Here is a 20,012-nt window from a genome sequence, read left to right as displayed (position 1 = left end):
TGATTATTAGACTGAAAGGGCAATTAAAGGTTTTTATTAAGCATGATTTTGATACTCTCATCATAATGGATATTATACGTGTCTATAATAAAGCCTATTTTCTTTTTAATCTAAACGTTGGCTATTCAAAGGGAACATGTTAAACTGTGAACATATATCTGTACAGGTCTATCTGCAAGTTTGCATCTATTTTAAAACAGAATATTCATACCACTTAATAAACGTATTGACAATATTTGTAGTTTTCAGAGCTTTGTGTTCAATTCTATGTGAGTGTATGTGTGGCTGTGGCTGGCGAAAATTCATGAGGAAATTAGTTGATCGACATATGATTCATTCACATCTACAATATATTTGGACAGTTTTCCTATTAATTTAAGTCAGTTTTATATGGTTATAAATCTTTATTTATTTGAGTGTTGCTTTGTAGCTTTGACTTAAGCTTCAACTTCAGTTTATTTGTGGTGAAATATCATCCATGTTGAGGCTGTGTGCTGAGCTACCCAGAGCTAATAATCGGATTTAAAGATTTAAACATATCAGTATTGGAATGTAATTAAATCCATTAACTTAACGTAACGTACTTCAGCAATGCACTGGTTTATTTATTTGTATTTCATCCTTCTACTTCATTTAAAAAGAAGATTTTTTGATTAAATCCACCGCATATATTCAACAACCATATATCATAGATATTTTTAGACTTTACATCTTAACAAATAATCAACAAATAAATGGGAATGTGCATGATCACATCCAGACAGAATATCTACCCGCATCCTCACATTCGAGCATCATGTGAAGTGGTGTGAACTGATCATCGAACATCACCTCTCGGTATGTAGTCCATGTCAGGATTAACCTAAATAATAAACTGTGCTTGTTTGGAGAATCAATAAAGAGAGGGCTCGTCCGGGATTTGAACCCGGGACCTCTCGCACCCTAAGCGAGAATCATACCCCTAGACCAACGAGCCGATGTGCCTCCATGAAAAATAAGACATTTTAGTACTTTGCTATATGACTACATTTCATGATGTTTTTTATGTTCTTTAACTCTACATTATACCAAATTTTGTCACGCTTACAACACGTAACGACTCGGACCAAAGTTATCTACTCAGAAGAATCAACGTGTGAGTTCATGCAAAGTGAGATGATTCCCTGCTGCTCACTTCCGGTTTCACCGAAATCCCCAAAAGGCTGAACTTCCTGAATGTTGACCGACATCTTCTCATGTTGAGAGGTCGTCTGACCACTTATCATCGATCCCTCAGTATAATCAACGTGTATACAAAGAGTTAAACAAAGACTTGCACTCACTGGGTCAGTAGGAGGGGTCAAACCTGAAGATACTTGTTTATATTATAAAGTCAAATTATTATTGCTGTTTTGATTACTGCTTGTATTATTATTGTTATCATCATTATTATTTGGGTAGTAGTAGTAGAAGTAATTATATCATAGTGTTGTTGTTTTGGGGCCTTTATGTATAAGAAGTCCATTTAACTTTGCTAATTTACTTTTGTATTTTTACTTAAGTAGGCCTACCCCTACATGTGGTTGAGCATTTCTACACCATGGTGTTTAGACACACACGCTCTGAGTATTTCTTCAACCACTGTTTTTGTATTGATAGTATAAGTGTGTGGATGTGTTAATAATAAACTTAATTTGTATAGCACCTTTCATACACATGCAGCTCAAAGTGCTTTGCGTACAATATAGATGCAGTAAAAACATGTTAAAATGTAAGTCAAAACAAGGAGATTTTAAGAATGAAACTGTGTGTTTGCAAAAACTTTATTAAGATCTTTAAAAAATGGTTGTATAACAACAGTGTGTATTTCTAAATGCTGCTGTTGTCACATGGCACAAAGTTGATTGCGAATCAGTTGATAGATGGATGGATGGATGGATGGATGGATGGATGGATGGATGGATGGATGAATAGATAGTGTTAAAAGTGTGTTCTTTTATTCTTTAAGAGAAGACGAGCCAAACTCGGTTTGGTCAATCAAAGTATTTATTAAGGAAAGCAATGAACAGGTTACAGCAAAACAATGGGCTTCCAGTACATTAGTTGTATCAGAGCGCGCCGAACATCCGGCATCTGTCTATTTTATAGTAGTAGTTCTTCGTTCCTCCTCCTCGGAAGTGCGCAGGCGTAATCCATCCTCCTGGCTTTTGGTGTACGGAAGTAGAACAGGGAGCCACTCCCAATGACGCTATAGTTGCTCGGCAACCTGTTAACTTCATAAAGACCTTGAACCAGCAGATGCAATGTCGGCCAAAGGTGTTTACAATTGGAGAAAAGATTATTATGTTTTCTGCTTCATCAACACAATCCTGACTGTAAACATCCGGATCCTCGAAACCAAAGCAGCATACATTATTAAGTCAACAACGTCACTCTGTCCGACCTCCTATCAAGACAGCTGTGAGACTGACCATCAATATGACGCACACATTTATAATTTGTAGATTAAACATTAGGAGAGGAAAATGTTATTATTAACTAATTTGTACAAAGCATAAAATCTAACAAAAAATACTTCTATCTTTATTTGGTAAGAGTTCAATCAGACACAACCTATAGTTAAAAAGTTTGAAATTCCAACAATAGATAGATAGATAGATAGATAGATAGATAGATAGATAGATAGATAGATAGATAGATAGATAGATAGATAGATAGATAGATAGATAGATAGATAGATAGATAGATAGATAGATAGATAGATAGATAGATAGATAGATAGATAGATAGATAGATAGATAGATAGATAGATAGATAGATAGATAGATAGATAGATAGATAGATAGATAGATAGATAGATAGATAGATAGATAGATAGATAGATAGATAGATAGATAGATAGATAGATAGATAGATAGATAGACAGGACCCAGCACACAGGCGAGTCGTGACTCTTGGCAGGGAGTCCTCTTGTCGTCCGTGTGCTCTTCGGTGCGATGGTCCAGCGGCCTGCCGACGTGGCGACGGAAGAGGATCAGCTGTGCGGCATCGAACTGGTGAGCTGCACCTTCACTTGCACACAAACTAACATCTGACTATACTGGTTTACTGCTTTTATTTCCACTGCAGCGAGTTTGCAGTCGAGCTCCAGATCAAGTTTCCACCAACTCGCCGCAGTGTCGAACGTGTTGTGTGTTTTGTGTAGCAGTGACAACACAGAACTGCGGAGAATAGTCCGATTGTCACATGGCTTCGAATATGAACAGAGGTCTTTGTTGATGTGTTGTGTACATTGTTCCTTGTGTTGTGGTGTTGTGAGTTGTTTGTGTAAATGTTGTTTTAAAAAAGCTGAGGAGGCTTTGACACAACGTGGATGTTGATGACAAACAAGTGACAATATTAAGTTAAAAGGTTCTACGACTAAGACGTGTGGATCATCACACACCATCATGTCAGGAAATGCATTACATCATATTTAAGTGTCATTGTTATTGATCCAGATCCAAAGAAAATGTCACATTATACTTATTTTAAAACAATTTCCGTGATGTCTCCTTTTATGGACATTTGTTTATTTGTATTGTTGTGAAGACGTTTTGTTTACCACCTCATTTATAAATAAAATTAGTTTGAGATAAACAATTTGCCTGAAACAAACTGAACAGTGAGAGAAAACAGGAGGATGACAGTTATCATGGGAAAGCGTGCAGAGCAAATGGCCGCTGGATGGCGATATTTAACATGAACGATACCACTTTTTTGTTTTTATTTCTGTGACTCAGCTCCCACATCACATTCAATACGTGAAACTCATTTTTGAAAATGTTTGTCTCATTAATCTCACCTAACATGCCAAATGTATGAAAGGGTCTGCGATAAGGAAATGCATCAACTTTATCAGAGCGTGTTAATCAGTGAATTTGAATCATGTTTGCATTTTAAAATACCACAGTCATGCTTAGGTAATGCTGTCAAAGTGATTGTAGGTCATGGCTTGAGTTTACTCTTTCGGTTCTATACACAGAGTTAGGATTAAATATAGAGAGAGCTAAAGTTGTATGGTAATGACAGAAAGTATAAAACTGAAGAAAAAAACCCTTCTGTAAATCAGCTTCTGTGAACCACAACAAACAGAAACTAAACATTTCCACAGATCTCATAGTCAGTTTATGGATCAAAATATTGACAATAAAACAAACGGTCCATCGTTCTTATTCCAGCGTCTCCAGGGTGAGAATCTGAGGTGTTTTTTTATATCATTGTTATTAATAATCAGTGGATTTTGTGATAGTCAAATAAGCAGACGCACAATGAAGGTTTTAAAAAATGCTAAATACTCTAATGCATTTTGTAATCATCATACTTGTAAAAATTTGTCTTTTTACACGTACAGCTTATAAACATACTTACAGTTACGTTATGTTATAAGCTCAGTATGTGTTGAACATGTGTGTTATGTATACATGTTTGTAAACACTATTTGTTTTTGGCTACAGGATACATTGATATATAAAGAAGCACAGAGCAGCACCTTCTCAACTAAAAACCACAAAAACCAAAACATCTCCTCTCTTCCAGATCACCATGTCCCAGGCTGCCCCCTCTGACGTGGAGCCGTCAGCAGACACTACCGGACTACCGGTCCAGCCCCCCCTCGCCCAACCAGACTCCTGTCAGGATGTCCCAGCAGCCCTCACACCGCCCTCGGCCCCCCCGCAGCCTCCTGAGAGTATCAACCTCACACAGTCCCCTGAGGAGATGACCCCGGAGGATGCTGCCACCAGGCCCGACTCTTCAGAGGATCTGACTGATCAGCCAATGGAGTGTGCCTCTGAGGGTCAGCTGATCGAATGTGATCAACCAGTGAGCCTGGAGCCGGAGGCGGAGGCTGCAGAGGAGGATGTGGAGGTTTGTGGCACCAGTTTCTCCACTCGTTTTGATCATCTTTTATTTCACTGTTACTGTGAACTATTTTGATTATTGATTAAGAATTAAATGATATTGTAAATGTCGAAAATATTTAATAACAGTTAAACAACTACAGGGTCTATATGAATACTGTGTGTATCTATATAAAGTTAACAATTGTGAGATTTGTGCAGAGGTGTAAGCATCAGTATAGATGTTATTGAGTAAACGACGATGTAACACATTGTAAAGTAAAGATTTCATGTGTGCAAAGTATGTGACAGTTTATAATCTGTATGTAATCACGCTGTTCTAGCGCAAAACCTCTAACAATCCACTGGACATCTGAACTTTATCAAATGTATTCTAGTAAAGTGAAACAGGAAAAAGTTATTGGGGGATTAAAGGAATTGTGTTTATCTTTTGTCTCTTGTTTCTGTAATTTAATAGACAAAATGCTTTATCAATGAAGAGGACAATATTTTCAGCTTGAATTTGCTCCAACATTTGATGCTATTAACTCCAGAGTCTCTGCAGCTCCTTCTTGTCTTTTTACATTTCGAGTGTGCTCCGTGTGTTTGTGTGTGCAGAGGTCAATGCAGGACAAAGAGAAAGGTTGGGGAGGTTGGGGTTCATGGGGAAAATCTCTTCTGAGCAGCGCCTCCTCCTCTGTGGGTACGTCTCCTCTACTTATTACTGCTCCTCCTTCTCCTATCTCCTCACACGTCCTCCTTTTCTTTCTTGCAGAGGAAACTTTACACCTGCTCTCGCCCCTTCATTGTGGGTCTTTAACTGTGTGTGTCTGTGTGCAGGTCAGAGTCTGAGCTCAGTTAAGGTGAAGGCGGAAGAGGCCCTGCGTCTCCATAGGACCTCAGTGGGAGAGGAGGCGAGTGAAGAGGAGGAGGGGAGAGCAGAGGTGAAGAGAGAGGGAGGAGGAGAGAGTGCAGAGGTGAAGAGAGAGGGAGGAGAAGAGAGTGCAGAGGCTGACTCGTCCACATCTGTGGAGTCTTCTTCTCCGACTGCAGCAGCTTCTAGCAGAGGGGTTTTCTCCTCCATCACACATGCTGTGCAGAACACAGTGAGTGAACCCACACACACAACAAGCTACACAAACAGGAGACAAAAAATACATTGAAAATGATCTGGATTTTTATTTGAGTCTCCGAATTAAATTTTTTTCATCCACATCAACAGATTATTCTTTTAGAAATCATGAAAATATGGAAAAACGCATTATTAGCTCACAATGTTAAAGAAAGTGTTCAAACTCACACTTTGCTGATTGGATTTGACATCAGCAGAGTTGATTTCAACAGCTGTAAAATCTAGTTTTACCTTATTATCTAATTATCTTGAGTAAGCAAGCAAACATTTTTTATATTTGTCATTTAGATTTTGTTATAATTCCAAAGTTTCTCATTAATTTCATTTACTTTTACTGCTGAGAACGGTATCCCATAGTAAATGTATGAATTCTAATAATTGGGTTTGTGTGCATGTCCTTTTATTTGTGTCTCTTTCAGGGCAAGTCAGTGATCAGTGGAGGTCTGGATGCTTTGGAGTTCATTGGGAAAAAGACGATGAATGTTCTGGCTGAGAGCGACCCAGGTTTCAAAAAGACCAAGACTCTGATGCAAAAAACGGTGTCACTGAGTCAGGTACAGAATCATTCACACACTCCCAGCTCACATAGATTCTCATAGAACCATCAGATAAATCAGACATCCTGCAGTGTCAGTCCTGCAGTGTTATGTTTCAGTTTTATTGTGCTCGTTGCAGATGTTGAAGGAGGCCAAGGAGAAGGAGCGGTCACGTCTGGATAACCACCCAATCAGTGCTCCCACAGCTCACTATGGGATTCTGTTTGACGACTACCAGGGCCTGTCACACCTCGAGGCCCTGGAGATTCTGTCCAATGAGAGCGAGACCAAGGTGAGGCACGAGCCTGAGGAACTTATCAGAAACAGTTATTTTTATATGGAGTTTGTAAAGTTACACACATCCGCTCTTAGGTTCAAGCATTCCTGTCCCCCCTGGTGGAAGAGGAGCAGGACGAGGTGAAGAAGGAGCTGATTCTAATCAAGGACATTTTCATCAAACGAGAGGAGGACGAGGAGGGGGATGTAGAAGGAAAAGAAGGAAAAGAAGGAGAACAGACGAAGGATAACGGTGATCTAAGTTCCCAATTACACAGTTCTACCCCCCTGTGTGAGTGACCCAGACCAAGGAACCAGACCTGGTGGAGGTAGAGGTGGTCCCTGAACACTGACCCAGGATCAGTGGGCCTTATTCCTATTTTCAGTTTGAACACCTGCAGAGAGACACAGTGTCTGACACAGATGTTTCACTTTGGTTGAATTTGTCTTTTAGTTCATTGTCAAGTGCCAAGTGCCCTTTTTTGGCTTATTATGGTCTTAACCTGACACAAGCTACATTAAGTCACATCCTCCTTTCTGCAACTTGCAAAACCAGTGATATAGAATCAGATTGGAGTAAAATAAATATATCAAAAAGAAGAAAATACAATGATGGAATGACCTAAAACAGCTTAGTTAAAGGCACTTTAACAGATGAACAGGCAGCTTATTGATAGTTTTTAGTTCAAAGCTGCTGAATAGATGGTTATTTTTGCACTAGATGAGTGAACCAACACTGTTCATGGGACTCTACAATGTGGATTGTCCACCTCCACAGCAAAGTCAAAAATGAGGCTGAGAGTCATGCAGTCAGCATGATCCCTGTCCAAGGCGTTTTGTTCCTGATTCCATATAAACTGAAGAAAATGTTCCACCAAAGTGAAATCTTGAGTGGATATTCTGACATTTAACGCATCGGCTTCCATCACATGTCACAGTTAAAAAGCTGTATGTAAACTTTCACTGTGTGACAGGGGCCCGAGGCGTTGTCACAGCAGTGCAGAGTTCAAGGCCGACAGCTCTCCTTTTACCTGGAGGCTCTAACACACTGTCTGATCCAGTGCTGGTGTTCAGGGCCCAATGACACATCACGTCACTGATGCAAAATATAACCTAAATAATCGATGTGATCGAGACATGAACACCTGCATGTGTGCAGAACCCGATGAGCTCTGATTTAGATGCAGCTTTTTGCATTGATTTAGCATGAAAATAAGAATGAGAGGTTCTTCAAATCTCTGCTGTTTGCTGCAGGCACTGAGAAATATCATCTTCATCAACCCAGCATGGGGGTAATCAAAGCTTCACTGGCATGTGGTAGATAAGTGTTTTCATTTTACACTTTATGTATCAAAGACTCTAACATATGGTGTGTGTGTGTGTGCGTGTGTGTGTGTTTGTGTTTGTTTCTTCCAGCTGCTGATGGTGAAGAGTTTGTGAGTGTTCTCACGGAGCTGCTGTTTGAGCTTCATGTTGCTGCAACGCCAGACAAACTCAACAAGGTTCCCACACACACACACACACACACACACACAGACACACACACACACACACACACACACACACACACACACACACACACACACACACACACACACACACACCCATTATTACAGTTGATTACTGGCAGCAGTATAGGTCATAAATCCCGCCTCCTCCATGCTTTTGGAAGGGACTTTAACCAAAGTACTAAAGTCAAAGTGCCCAGCAAATACATTTTTGTCAAAGATGGGTTCTATCATGTTAGGTTAAATTATATTGTTTGGCAGAAAAAAAGGATTAACCTTATGAATTGATTGAAACGCGCTAGAAGTCAATTTGCAGTCAACTGATATAATATAGTCATTAAAAAACAGTACAGCACAAAATGTCATTACAAAGTAACTCGAGCCATAGTTAGTGACCTTTTATCAGAGCACATAATCTTTATTTAAGATAAGAAACACACACGCACACGCACACGCACACGCACACACACACACACACACACACACACACACACACACACACACACACACAGAGCTGCAGTCTTAGCAGTAATATAAAAGTTACCACGTCTGAAGTCCAAATTCACTTATGTAGAAACCACATTAGCATATAATCGTGGATATGCATTTAATTAGCATACATCAGGATGACGAACTCCCACCATGCAGTGCTGATGGGTGGTAATTATGCATCTCCAGGCTCGGCTGAGGGCCCACGACTGGGTGAGTGAGGTGGAACAACCTGTCACTACGGAGACAGTTGGCAGGGAAACGCAGGACCAGCAGGGAGGAGAGGCCACATCTGCAGGGAATGAAAAGGACGAGAAGGAGGAAAGTGGAGAGGAGCAGGGGGAGCCGATGAAGGGAGGAGAGGAAAAAGAGGAAGAGGAGAACAACTCCAGATCTGTAGAGGTGAGGTCAAATCAACACTGTGACTTGTTATTCAATTTTCCTAATGTGAACACACTCTTCTCCTGCTGTCACATATAGTGACATTGTGTGTGTGTGTGTGTGTTTGTGTGTGTGTGTGTGTGTGTGTGTGTGTGTGTGTGTGTGTGTGTGTGTGTGTGTGTGTGTGTGTGTGTGTGTGTGTGTGTGTGTGCGCATGTGCGTGTGTGTATTCCTTCGTGGCCCACTCTGCAGACTGTCTACCTGTCATCAGTAGGCAGTTTGGCTGAAGTGACAGCTCGCAGTATTGAGCAGCTCCACAAGGTGGCAGAGCTCATCCTCCACGGTCAAGAGTTGGAGAAACCAGCCAGAGACCAGGCCCACATCCTCACCAGGTGTGTTTGTGTGTGTTCAAATATACATGTGTATGTGAGAAAGGGGTTTTGCTAATGTCTTTTTCATTGCAGGTTGACATGTGCCATGTGTAAGGAGGTGGAGTGTTTGGCCAAGAAGTTCTCTGATACGCTGCTTCTTGTCGGGGTAGGTGACAGTGACTCTGTCAAAGGACAGGGCTGCTGCTGTTCTCTTTTTTCTTATTCTAAACAAATCTCAGGAAATTGACCAACCAACAAATTGTTAGTCAGCCTTTAGGCTACATACGACCATGACTCACAGGTCGTAGCACCTGGCAGAACAATACTGCAGCAAAACCTTAACATTTCCCCAAGAATGTAGCTTTCATCTGTTTTACAATTCTCATTCTCACCCTCCACCTCCTGATTAACAGTGCAGTCTGCTAAATCATGTACCCTTCTGAGTATTTTATTTAAATATAAAACTGTATGTTTTACTCACTCTTGAAAACACTGCATAAAACTGTGAAATGCAAGTCAGCTCCTCCCGCCAAATTGGTTTTCACTTTTCATACAACTTACTTGATTAAGTTGTGATGCAGCGACAGCAGACTATTTCATAGGAATAAAGAAAAATGTTGAAATGTAGAAACACATTCTTCTCCATCCTCAGCATGATGCAGCTGAGGAAAATGTCACACAGTCAAACATCGTGGCTCATTAGTGTGTTTTGGAAATTATTGGAGGAATGTTTGTCTTGGTAATTTTTTCTGTGTGTTTTATGTTTTCTGTCTGCTGTTTTCTGTCTTTCTCTCAGGGCCAGAGGAAAGCAGAGGAGCTGAATCCACTGGCAGACAGTGTTCTGTTAGAGGTGAGACACACTGATTGTGTTACTCAAATGATCCTAATTAAAACCAGTTTGTGCTAAATCAAATGTGCGATGCAGCAGTTGGAAATGTTTTGATAATACTTTTGGCTGGTTGGATAAATTACCACATTTGATTTGTTCATCAAGTAATATGTATTGTCCCATCTGAGGGAAGTTGTGTTGGAACCTAGCAAAAACACAAACAAACCATAATTAATACAACATTAAAATACAAATACACAACAGATGGCAGGGAGCAGAAAACACAGTATGATAATATAAAGGATCAATACATGAGACAAGTGGGCAAAAAAACGTGCACCAGTGGCACAAAGTGAGTTATGCACAAGATGTGTGAAAGCAAATTTATAAATGAAGAAAAAAATCTAATTAAAAATACAGTACAACAACTGGACATGTTGTTATAAATGCACTTTCATTTGATATTTCAATATTTAATTTTTTCTTTCAAATACATTCTTAACCAGTATACTTTATTTTATACATTATACTATCATTGTATGATGTTGTCATACTGATTATTAGTTTTGGCGATCTTAGGACATTTTTCAGCTTTAGTAAATAAATTTCTATTGTATTCTATAAACTCACTCCCTGTCCATAACCACCGTCCAGTTTGCAACAGGTTCGAAGTTGTATATATATATATACACATTTTAAAATAACTTCAACCGCAAGTACATGTTTTGAATCTCGAATCTTGAAAGATTTTAAAATATCAACCAATTCTAAAAAATGTTAAATAATACTTTTTCATGTAGTAATCTTTGGAGATTATGATGATGATGACAACGTCGATGATTTATATGTATGGTGGGTTTCCTGTCTGCAGGGCTCCAACAGTACCAACTACATCCAGGATGCATTTCAGCTGCTGCTTCCCGTCCTGCAGATCTCCCACATCCAGAGCCAACACTGTCGATCCACCACAGAACCAGCTGCTCAGACAGAGCACTAACCCCTAACCCTACACACACACACACACACACACACACACACACACACACACACACACACACACACACACACACACACACACACACACACACACACACACACACACACACACACACACACACACACGCACGTGCCACCTGACCACCCGCTTGTCTTAATATATCTGTTGTTGTACAGTGAGGTAAAGAGACTATTCCAGATTAAGTGCTTATATCTATATTAATGGCCGCGGCAACAGGCAGAAGATGTTGTTTATATGCAGAATATAATCTTGAAGATGAACTGATACATGGAGGAATGTGTGTTTCCTCCGCCTCGTTCTCTGAATGTTACTTTGCTTTGAGGAACCAAACGATGTTCGGAGCTGAGCCTCACTTTGTCGAATACAGAACCAAAAACCTAACTGATTGTGTTGAAGGGATTCTACATTAATGTATATTAAGCATTATTTGCACTCCTTATGGTCCATTGATATTATAACAGAAAGCGTTTTGAATAACACCAGTCTGTTTTTCTGAGTTGTTATCTGATTTGAGACTAATGATCAGTATTAGCAATGATACGTCTCAGTTTTTGCTCAGTTTTGTTGTTTTCTCATTAAATTATGTGAAGCAACACCTTAAACGTCTCTCTCATTCCGTTTGATACAAAAGAAAATGTCTATCTTCATACTTTGAATTAGAAAACATTCAGTTGTGAAGCTGAAATAATCTCTAATTTGTTAAATTGTGCTGCTACACTGAAAACACTATTGTGACATTTTGGGGAAAAACAAACAAGTGTATTTTCCACCTCAAAGAATTAGCGTCAGTCAAAACATGTTTGTGCCTTTTAATTTTGATCTGTCCCCTTTTGAATAAAGGCTTTTAATATAATATAGTTCAAATCTATAAATTCATACACTAATTGATCTTTAGAGGGAAAAGCTTTTTTTCCTTCTCTTCACTTTGACCACCTGAGAAGTTTAATGGCGATCGAGGTGCTCACAGTGCATCTGTTTTTTAATATCCACTGTTAAATTGATTGTTAGCTCCCAGCCTGTATTTAATTAGACCTCTGTAAAATAAAATACCCTTTCTCCCTTTTTACATCTCTGAGATTTATTGATACAGGCAAGAAAAGCTGCTCAGATTAAGCAAAGAAAATATTAGTCAGGCTCTGTCATAATATTTTGGCTCAGCGCTGCTTCTGCCTCAGAATATGAAATGATTTGTAATGTGAGCTGGAAAATCTGTGGGAGCCAAGTAATTTATTCAACTGTGGACAGTTTGCTAATGTGTTCAGCCTGCCCTCCTAATGAAACGCCCTAAGACTGTTTGAGGATGAGATGTAGAAAATAAACAAGTTCTAATCATCTTCAGATGTTTCAGATGTTTTTATTTTCGACCACAATGGTTCATTTATCACTTGAAGTCAGTTTCAATGCTCCTCTCCTGCTGTTGCCCCTCTGTGGTGGAGGAGATGGATGGATGAACACGATGATGCAGATTTGCTAAAGAACCACAGATGGGAAAAGATAATAAACACACTGGAGTTAGATGAGGTTAATCTTAACTCTGCTAAGCATACATTAATCTGCTGGTCACAATAAATTACTCCAAACTGTAATCATGCTGTTGAAACACGGAATATTAAGTATAATTAAAAACAGGGCTCAGTTATAGTATCAACTCAAAATGAAGTTGGAAGTATTATAAATAGTATCTATGGTGAAAAGTAAACAAATACATTTACTTTTAATTTTAAACTCCTACTCCACAAAATGTCTCAGTTAAAACGTAACTGATTCCAGTTAGTTTATTTAGTTCTACAAAGTTAACTGCATATTTAAAACATTACAAAATATGATAAACAAATAAAGTATGACACATTTGTATAGATTGAGCCGCAGTTATTAAAGTTGTTTAAAGCAGTCTCACACAATGATTCATAAATAATTATATTTACGGAGCCTACAGTATATTATCCTGTAATTAGCTAATCTTCATAATGAATATGTTTATGTTTTTGCCGAGCACTAGGACCAATCAGGAAGAGGGCGGGGTCTATACAAAGGGGCAGGGCTCTCCCCTGAGTTTACTTCCTGTTTGGAGGAGACAGGAGCTGAGGTGAGCACATATTTGCTGGTTTTTCTATTAGGCTCCTTTTTAAACATCTTCTTAAGTTGTAGAACCAATAAATGTTCCACTAGCATGCTAATTATATCAATTAAGTTGAAATATTTCTAATTTTAGATTCTACATGACTGGCCCCAAATCATTTTTCTAATCATGTTTGTAACTTAGTATTTTGCTTCTGAGTTTGCTTACTCATACTTATTTCCGATCCTTAAGTTAAAAATGGAAGTGCTTCCTCAAAACTGGAACGTTCTTTTCATTGTTTTCCTAAATGGACACAAAAACACACTCTCCAATTTTGCCCCCTTAACCATTATGATTGTTGAAGTCGTGCGTTTACCAGTATAGCAGCTGTTCACATTTCCATCCAGCAGAGTTTCTATGTCTTCTGAAAAAATGTACATGAAAACTATTAACACACACTCTCACAGATATAATTTCATGTGCATGTTAAATGATTAATTTGTCCGAGTTTGAAATGTGGGAGACTCTCTACCTTGAGACTGGGCTTCTTTTATGGGTGACAGCTCTGTCCAGTAGAAAATAGTATAAGTAAAGTATAAGCAAAAGACTGGAACAACAGTTACCAGGTGATTTCCAGAGTATATTAACACATTAAAGAACTGACCTGACCGACGCCGCGAGCCACTGAAGTGAAGGACTGAACATGTGGGACAATAACAGGTTGTTAGGATCTGTTTCCACTCAGTGTTTATGGATTATTATTGTGCAATTTAACATTAAGAGTTAAAATGGTTACCTGCAGGAGGTACGTTTTCTGTGTGATCATCTCCATCTAATCAAACAAATACAGTATATCAGACATCATTATTATACATCATTTGAACAGGCGTACTTTCATCACCTGTTTCTTCTTAATTTTGAGAGAAAATTACAAAATTGTGATCTAATGATTCTGTTCTCAGAAACGGGCTCAGAGGTGCATTTCACAACCCGACACCTGTTGTAAAATACTGCTGTAAAATCCTGCTCATCTTCGTAATTGTCTTTGGAGATCTTGTCTGCATGAAGAACCGTGGGCTGATAGTATCTCAGCTCTAACACAGTGATACATGACTACTCTATGCAATCAGGAATATGGTTTAGACTGCATGCACTGAATGGTTTGGTTTATCACAGAAGCCAACACACTCAAAAACCGCTGCGGTAGAAGATATTCAGAATCAAATCCCCTTTTGAATATAATTAGGGTTTATGGTGCAGGATTTCATTTGTTATAATTTGCTTTTTAATTGTTTTTAAGTGTGTGAATGGATTTTTTTTTTGACTTTGTGTTTGCCACAAATTGAATAAGAATATGTTTTGAGTACAATTGAGAGAAAAGTGAGATAGTTTGGCTTATATAAGATTTGTTCACTGTTACAAAGAGGAAATAAAGAAAAATGTGAAATATAAAGTTGTATCACAGACGTGATCCTGTGACACAGATTTGAATTTACCGTCGAACTGCTGACCAGTGAAGTCGTAAACCGGATGCACTGTGGGCTTTCCTGACAAAGAGATTAAACATCTTCAGGTCAACTTCCAAAGATAAAACTCAATTCAAAGAGAGCATGTAGCGTGTGTGTGTCTGTGTCTTACTGCGTGAGCGTTTCCTCCGGTAGAGCTCTCCAAGCACAGATGTAACTATAGTCAGGAGCAGGACACACAGAAGAGCCAAGCAGAGCACCCTGAACATACACCGCCATTCCGCTGCAGGACACAGAGGGAGCAAAACACATGGTTTTTAGATACTGCAACAGCTGTTTTTCAGCACAGATTTTTATGCAAAAATATTTATTTCAAATTATATAATTATTTAATGTCTTAAAAATTCAAACAACATCAGCATTATCCAGAAATCAAGATCACCTTAAGGATTCTATACCAAAAATTCTGCCTTTACTGAGACAGAAAGAGAGGTGTTCATGCAACAAGGGTGCCCAGTCTGGGTTTGATTCCCAGACTGGACGTCCTTGTTGCATGAACCCCTCTCTATATTATTATACTCCTTTTGGAATAAATCAATTGAGCCATATATTATTATCAGTTCTTTATAATAATTTTTTTATACCTGCAAACCCAAAGATATTAATAGATAAGCATGTAACATGAAGAAGTCCCTCACACCAGGAAATATTTGGCTGTTCTACATAAAAGGTGGCTTTAACAATCCACTGGCTATGTAAATCAAGTATTTGTTTCAGGGCTGACAACTGACAGATTCTGCTGGAGAGAACTAAACTGTGTGCAGGAAATAAAGTGTTCATACAGCTGGAAACAGACAGAAGTAACGAATGGGTTCTCACAAAGTAGAGGAGGAGAGGAAATGGAGTGTATGGAAAAGTGTGTGGGATGGTGCAGAAAAAACTAAGTGAAATGTGTTTCCAGCTTCCATTATGCACTCTGGAAAATATGAATTGTGGGTTTAAACGGAGCAGGAGACTGGAGCCAAAATCAATACAGCCTTGGAGATGCAGTAGGTTAAGTTGAACTGCAACTTTCGGAAAGTCTGACTGATCATCCAGAGACTAAACCGTAGATTTGAGAGAAATTTGCTCTATCGAAGGTAAATAAACGACTCCTCTGTGGCTGAGAGAGGAGACGTCTTTTGAATGAGATTGAATCAGTTTCACCTAAATGAAAACTGAGTGGTTGGTGTCCTCGTCTCTCATTGTCTCTTCTCCAGGCTGAAGCTGCACTGACCACCTGGGGAGCAAAGAGGCTGATTCCTGACACCTACCTTTCCCTGTCCGTTTCCATGGCAGCCGTCCCTCAGCTGTTGCAGTCGAAACGGTTTGATTGGCGAGCCAAAGGAGACAGCGGGTTTGATTGGTTGACCCCGCTTCGGGCAGGACACCAGGGAGACAGCAGTAAAATGCCCCCTGTCCTTTATCCCCCTTCTCCCCATCCGTCTCCTCCTCCTGCTCCTCAGGTGGCTGGAGGTCCAAGTGGCTGTGGTTGTTGTGGCCATACAAGGTGAGATTCAGGGTCTCTGCTTCGCCCAGCTGAAGCTCCACTGAAACTTTCAGTTGCACAGCTATAGACAGCAAAGTAAATGATTAAGTGTTTGCAGGGTAATGATCAAATACTTGATTTTATACTTTTTTAATACTTATATGATATTTGTTGTGGGTAACAAGGCAGAATCACTTGGGTTATTTAATTTTTGAGATTAGATTCAACTTTATTGTCGTTGCACATAGTACACTGAAATGCAGTTTTCCATCTAACCAGATAGTTCAAGTAGATGCTGGGGAGACACCATCTTCACACGTAAACTTGAAGGAATATCTATTTTAATTATTATTTGATTATGGTATAGTTTTAAAATTATATGTAAATATGAGTTTCTTGAATGAAATATAAACCATTTATATAGTAATGTCTTCATATTATGATTGTTATTATTGTCATTATTATAATTTATTATATATATTATAATTAACCCTTGAACAAACAATGTGATAACAACTACCTAAATAACCCATGTTTTAGAGAAATTTATTTAACGTTCACTTTGACTTTTTAGTTTAGCAGGGTTTATGACCTAGACTGCAGCCAGCCAACAGGGGGTGATCAAGATGTATTGGCTTCACATTTGGGGACCTGTCCACGGAAAACAGCTTTAATGCTTAGCTGTGGACTACCTGAGGATGAGATGTTGCTGCGTAACTCTGCCATGTCCAAGTCGGTCCGACACATGAACCAGCTGTTCTCTGAATCCCAGCTGCCTCTCCCGGAGTCCGGTCCAGGATCTGTCATATTGCTGGGTTTCTCGTGTTTGCAGGGCTGCTCCCAATTTTCCACCTCTACATTCTGAGAAGGGTCACACATTCCCCTGCTCTTGTTTTTTTCAGCCTCTTCCATCTTCCCATTCTCCCCCTTCTTCCTCTGATTCCCTCGCTCACAGTGTCGGTAGGGCAGGCAGAGGAAGGTAACTTTTGATTCTGAAAACAAAAAGAGAATTCGAAACAGTGTCTCAGAGGGAGCAAGCTTTAACTTGGAGGTAAAAGTAAAAAATCTGAAAAGGGAACTCGAAATTGGGCGTCGATGCATCAAGCTTATATTTTATCTGACGGAGCGTGACAGACGGGGAGAATGCAGAGAAGGAGAGACAAAAAGAAAACCCACTGAAGGCAAAAACACGTGTACGAGCAAAACGACTACAGCGTGTTGCTCTCAGAAAGAGAACAAGCTTTTCAAGGCTGCACAACACAGGCACGTTTTCAAAGCTGCTGTCAGTGTCGTAGAGAGCTATATTTGGGTCTGATTTTTATCTCTGAAAGAGAAAAACAGACGGACAGGGGTTGAATCAGAGTGAGTCTGAAAGAAGACAAAGAAACACGACAAAGTGACTCGAAAAAATTAGGTTTACTCCTTTTAAGGGTCGTCTTTGAAGAATAGGTGAAAAAAACTGTTCTTCCGCTTTAATTTAATGAATAATAAATACCTAAAAGAAGGTTGAGAGCTGAGAAGGAAACATTGACATTTATTTGAAGAACACACAGGTTCACACAGACAGTGGATGAACCTCCATGTTTAACTCTCCACGACGACCCACCTCTGTGTAACGAGAAGAATTCTGGGAGGCAGATGATGAAGGCGAGGATCACGAGGATGAGGATTTTAGTCAGTGTTGTCCTCGTCATGGTCGCACCATAAGATCACACACACACACTAACACACACACACACACACACATACACACATTTCCTCACAACACAGGCATGACCTCTACCTCGTGGTATCTGGTTCCTTCTCTTAACCGAAAACATTTACTCAAACACTCGGTCAGGGTCCATCAGAGGAGCCTACGCTGGAGTTTAAGAAGCTCTTAGAATATTGCTCGTAATTCACGTAGAGGCGGGAGACAACGCAGCGACACACGTTGACACGAGTCAAACAAGTCAGTACTTCACTTCCTATTGCACTTCCTGTAATTTTCTCAGAAAGGGTGAGAAAAGAAGAGTTGCAGAAACTACAAAGTCAGCAAGTGGAAATGTGTTCGGTCTGTTTGGGCGTTTGAACTGGGTGTCAGTTGCCGATCCTTTCGTCAGAACATACTTTATTTAGACCACAACACAAACACGGAATATTGTGTATTGTGTAGGTTTGGACTCTTACTGTAAAAAGGGATACAATTATGTCTTTAGAGAGAAATAAAATGATGTTCTTAAAATAACTACTTAATGATCAGGAAAGTTATTATCATGTGTGGTTAATTATGTTATTGTAGGGTAATTATTAGTTATATTGTACATGTATCTCATAATAATGAGAAATATTCATTGTAATTTCATTACAATGACTTTGTATGTCTTACTTTTTTTAATAATTGATACTGTCATAACTTTCTATTGTTATTGACATGTTATTTTTCAATTGTAATTACTTTGTATCTTATATGAGATTATAATTTAGATCAAATAAAAAACAGGACTTAAAAATCTCACAGTTATTTGTACTTTATCATAATTATGTGGTACTACAGCAAATCGTACATATCAGATACTAAACTTTAAGTATGGAGATATAATCCGCATTTTACAGTTTAAGAATTATTTCATATATATATATATATTAAGATATTTAAATCATAGATATTAGATTCTAAGTCAAAATCACAAATGATTTTGTGGTACATAGTCATAATTATGAAATATGTCCACAATAATTTTGAGTGTCGGATAAGTTATAATTAAAAGATTGTAATTAGGAGGAAAAAACATGCGATGAATACAGTGGTTTGTATTTGTCCTTCCACTGACCTTAGCCTCACTCCTTTATTTAACATCACCTGTTGTAGAGGAGGGACTCTCGTTTTTCTTTTCTTACTCCCCTCTAAAAAGAATGTATCTGTCCTTTCTATCATCTTACTTGAACTCTGTTGGGGGTTTAGAGCAGCTCAGATTTTATGGTTGGGTTCCTGAAAGCCACTTACCTTGGCAGGTCTGACGGACATACACACACTTCACATTCTGAGGCCCTGACAAACATACATACACAAACCCAGTGATGAGCACGGCTGCCAGGTGGAGCCTTATCTCCACTCCACAGCGGCTGTCCTCTCTCAGGGCTCAGTCGGCAGCTTATAAAAGAGATGGAAGCAGCCAAAGCTAAAAATAAATAAATAAAATACAAAAATACAAAAATCACTTTCTGTGCGTCAAATCTAGCTCCTCGACACTTTTCCAAATAGCTGGCTGTAAAGTTAGTATCACCATAGTGCCTGTGATTGCTGACAGAGTTGTGACATATGAAGTACTGTAGCTGTGGACTTGTATGACTCCACACTGTTAAGATAAGATTGACTTCTTAACTGTAGGACTGAAGGATAAGTTAGAGATAATATTAGAATTAGGTTTAGGTTTGGGTAGGATTATCTGTGAGTGTGGATTGGTGGGTGGGTGACCTTGTTTTTGTATCCCAATGGGATACACACTAAATCTCTGGGAATTTAACTGCTGTGGTGCCAAAATTGCGTACACACGAGTAGAGACAGTTTTCAGTGCTTC

General features: G+C 39.1%; 2 protein-coding genes and 1 non-coding gene across 4 annotated transcripts; 1 reads left to right on the top strand and 2 right to left on the bottom strand.

Annotated features, from left to right (window-relative positions):
* Positions 1-904: 904 nt before the first annotated feature.
* trnap-agg (transfer RNA proline (anticodon AGG)) lies at positions 905-976 on the bottom strand. Its single transcript has one exon. It is a non-coding gene; the product is annotated as a tRNA-Pro (tRNA).
* A 2,007-nt stretch (positions 977-2,983) lies between these two features.
* On the top strand, positions 2,984-11,411 carry fam114a1 (family with sequence similarity 114 member A1). 2 transcript variants are annotated; one of them, XM_061092860.1, is made up of 13 exons: positions 2,984-3,035; positions 4,558-4,887; positions 5,478-5,562; positions 5,700-5,965; positions 6,411-6,545; positions 6,667-6,819; positions 6,900-7,056; positions 8,220-8,305; positions 8,990-9,202; positions 9,434-9,573; positions 9,646-9,718; positions 10,349-10,402; positions 11,253-11,411. In XM_061092860.1, the coding sequence occupies exons 2-13, from the start codon at positions 4,564-4,566 to the stop codon at positions 11,376-11,378; spliced, it is 1,812 nt and encodes a 603-aa protein (XP_060948843.1). In that variant the 5' UTR covers positions 2,984-3,035; positions 4,558-4,563; the 3' UTR covers positions 11,379-11,411. The 2 variants fall into 2 exon arrangements, with proteins under 2 accessions (XP_060948843.1, XP_060948834.1); XM_061092851.1 differs by having other exon boundaries at positions 6,900-7,095.
* Positions 11,412-12,733: 1,322 nt separating this feature from the next.
* Positions 12,734-18,161, bottom strand: LOC133021578 (uncharacterized). Its single transcript, XM_061088489.1, has 10 exons — positions 18,059-18,161; positions 17,145-17,444; positions 16,238-16,534; positions 15,097-15,207; positions 14,955-15,005; positions 14,255-14,290; positions 14,123-14,155; positions 13,991-14,023; positions 13,835-13,882; positions 12,734-12,869 (listed from the first exon to the last, which is right to left on the bottom strand). Exons 1-10 carry the CDS (start codon positions 18,144-18,146, stop codon positions 12,781-12,783), a joined length of 1,086 nt encoding a protein of 361 aa, XP_060944472.1. The 5' UTR covers positions 18,147-18,161; the 3' UTR covers positions 12,734-12,780.
* Between the last annotated feature and the right edge of the window lie 1,851 nt (positions 18,162-20,012).

Source organism: Limanda limanda, chromosome 2, assembly GCF_963576545.1.
Source record: "Limanda limanda chromosome 2, fLimLim1.1, whole genome shotgun sequence".
Taxonomy (NCBI): Eukaryota; Metazoa; Chordata; class Actinopteri; order Pleuronectiformes; family Pleuronectidae; genus Limanda; species Limanda limanda.
This window is presented reverse-complemented; position numbering and strand designations above follow the sequence as displayed.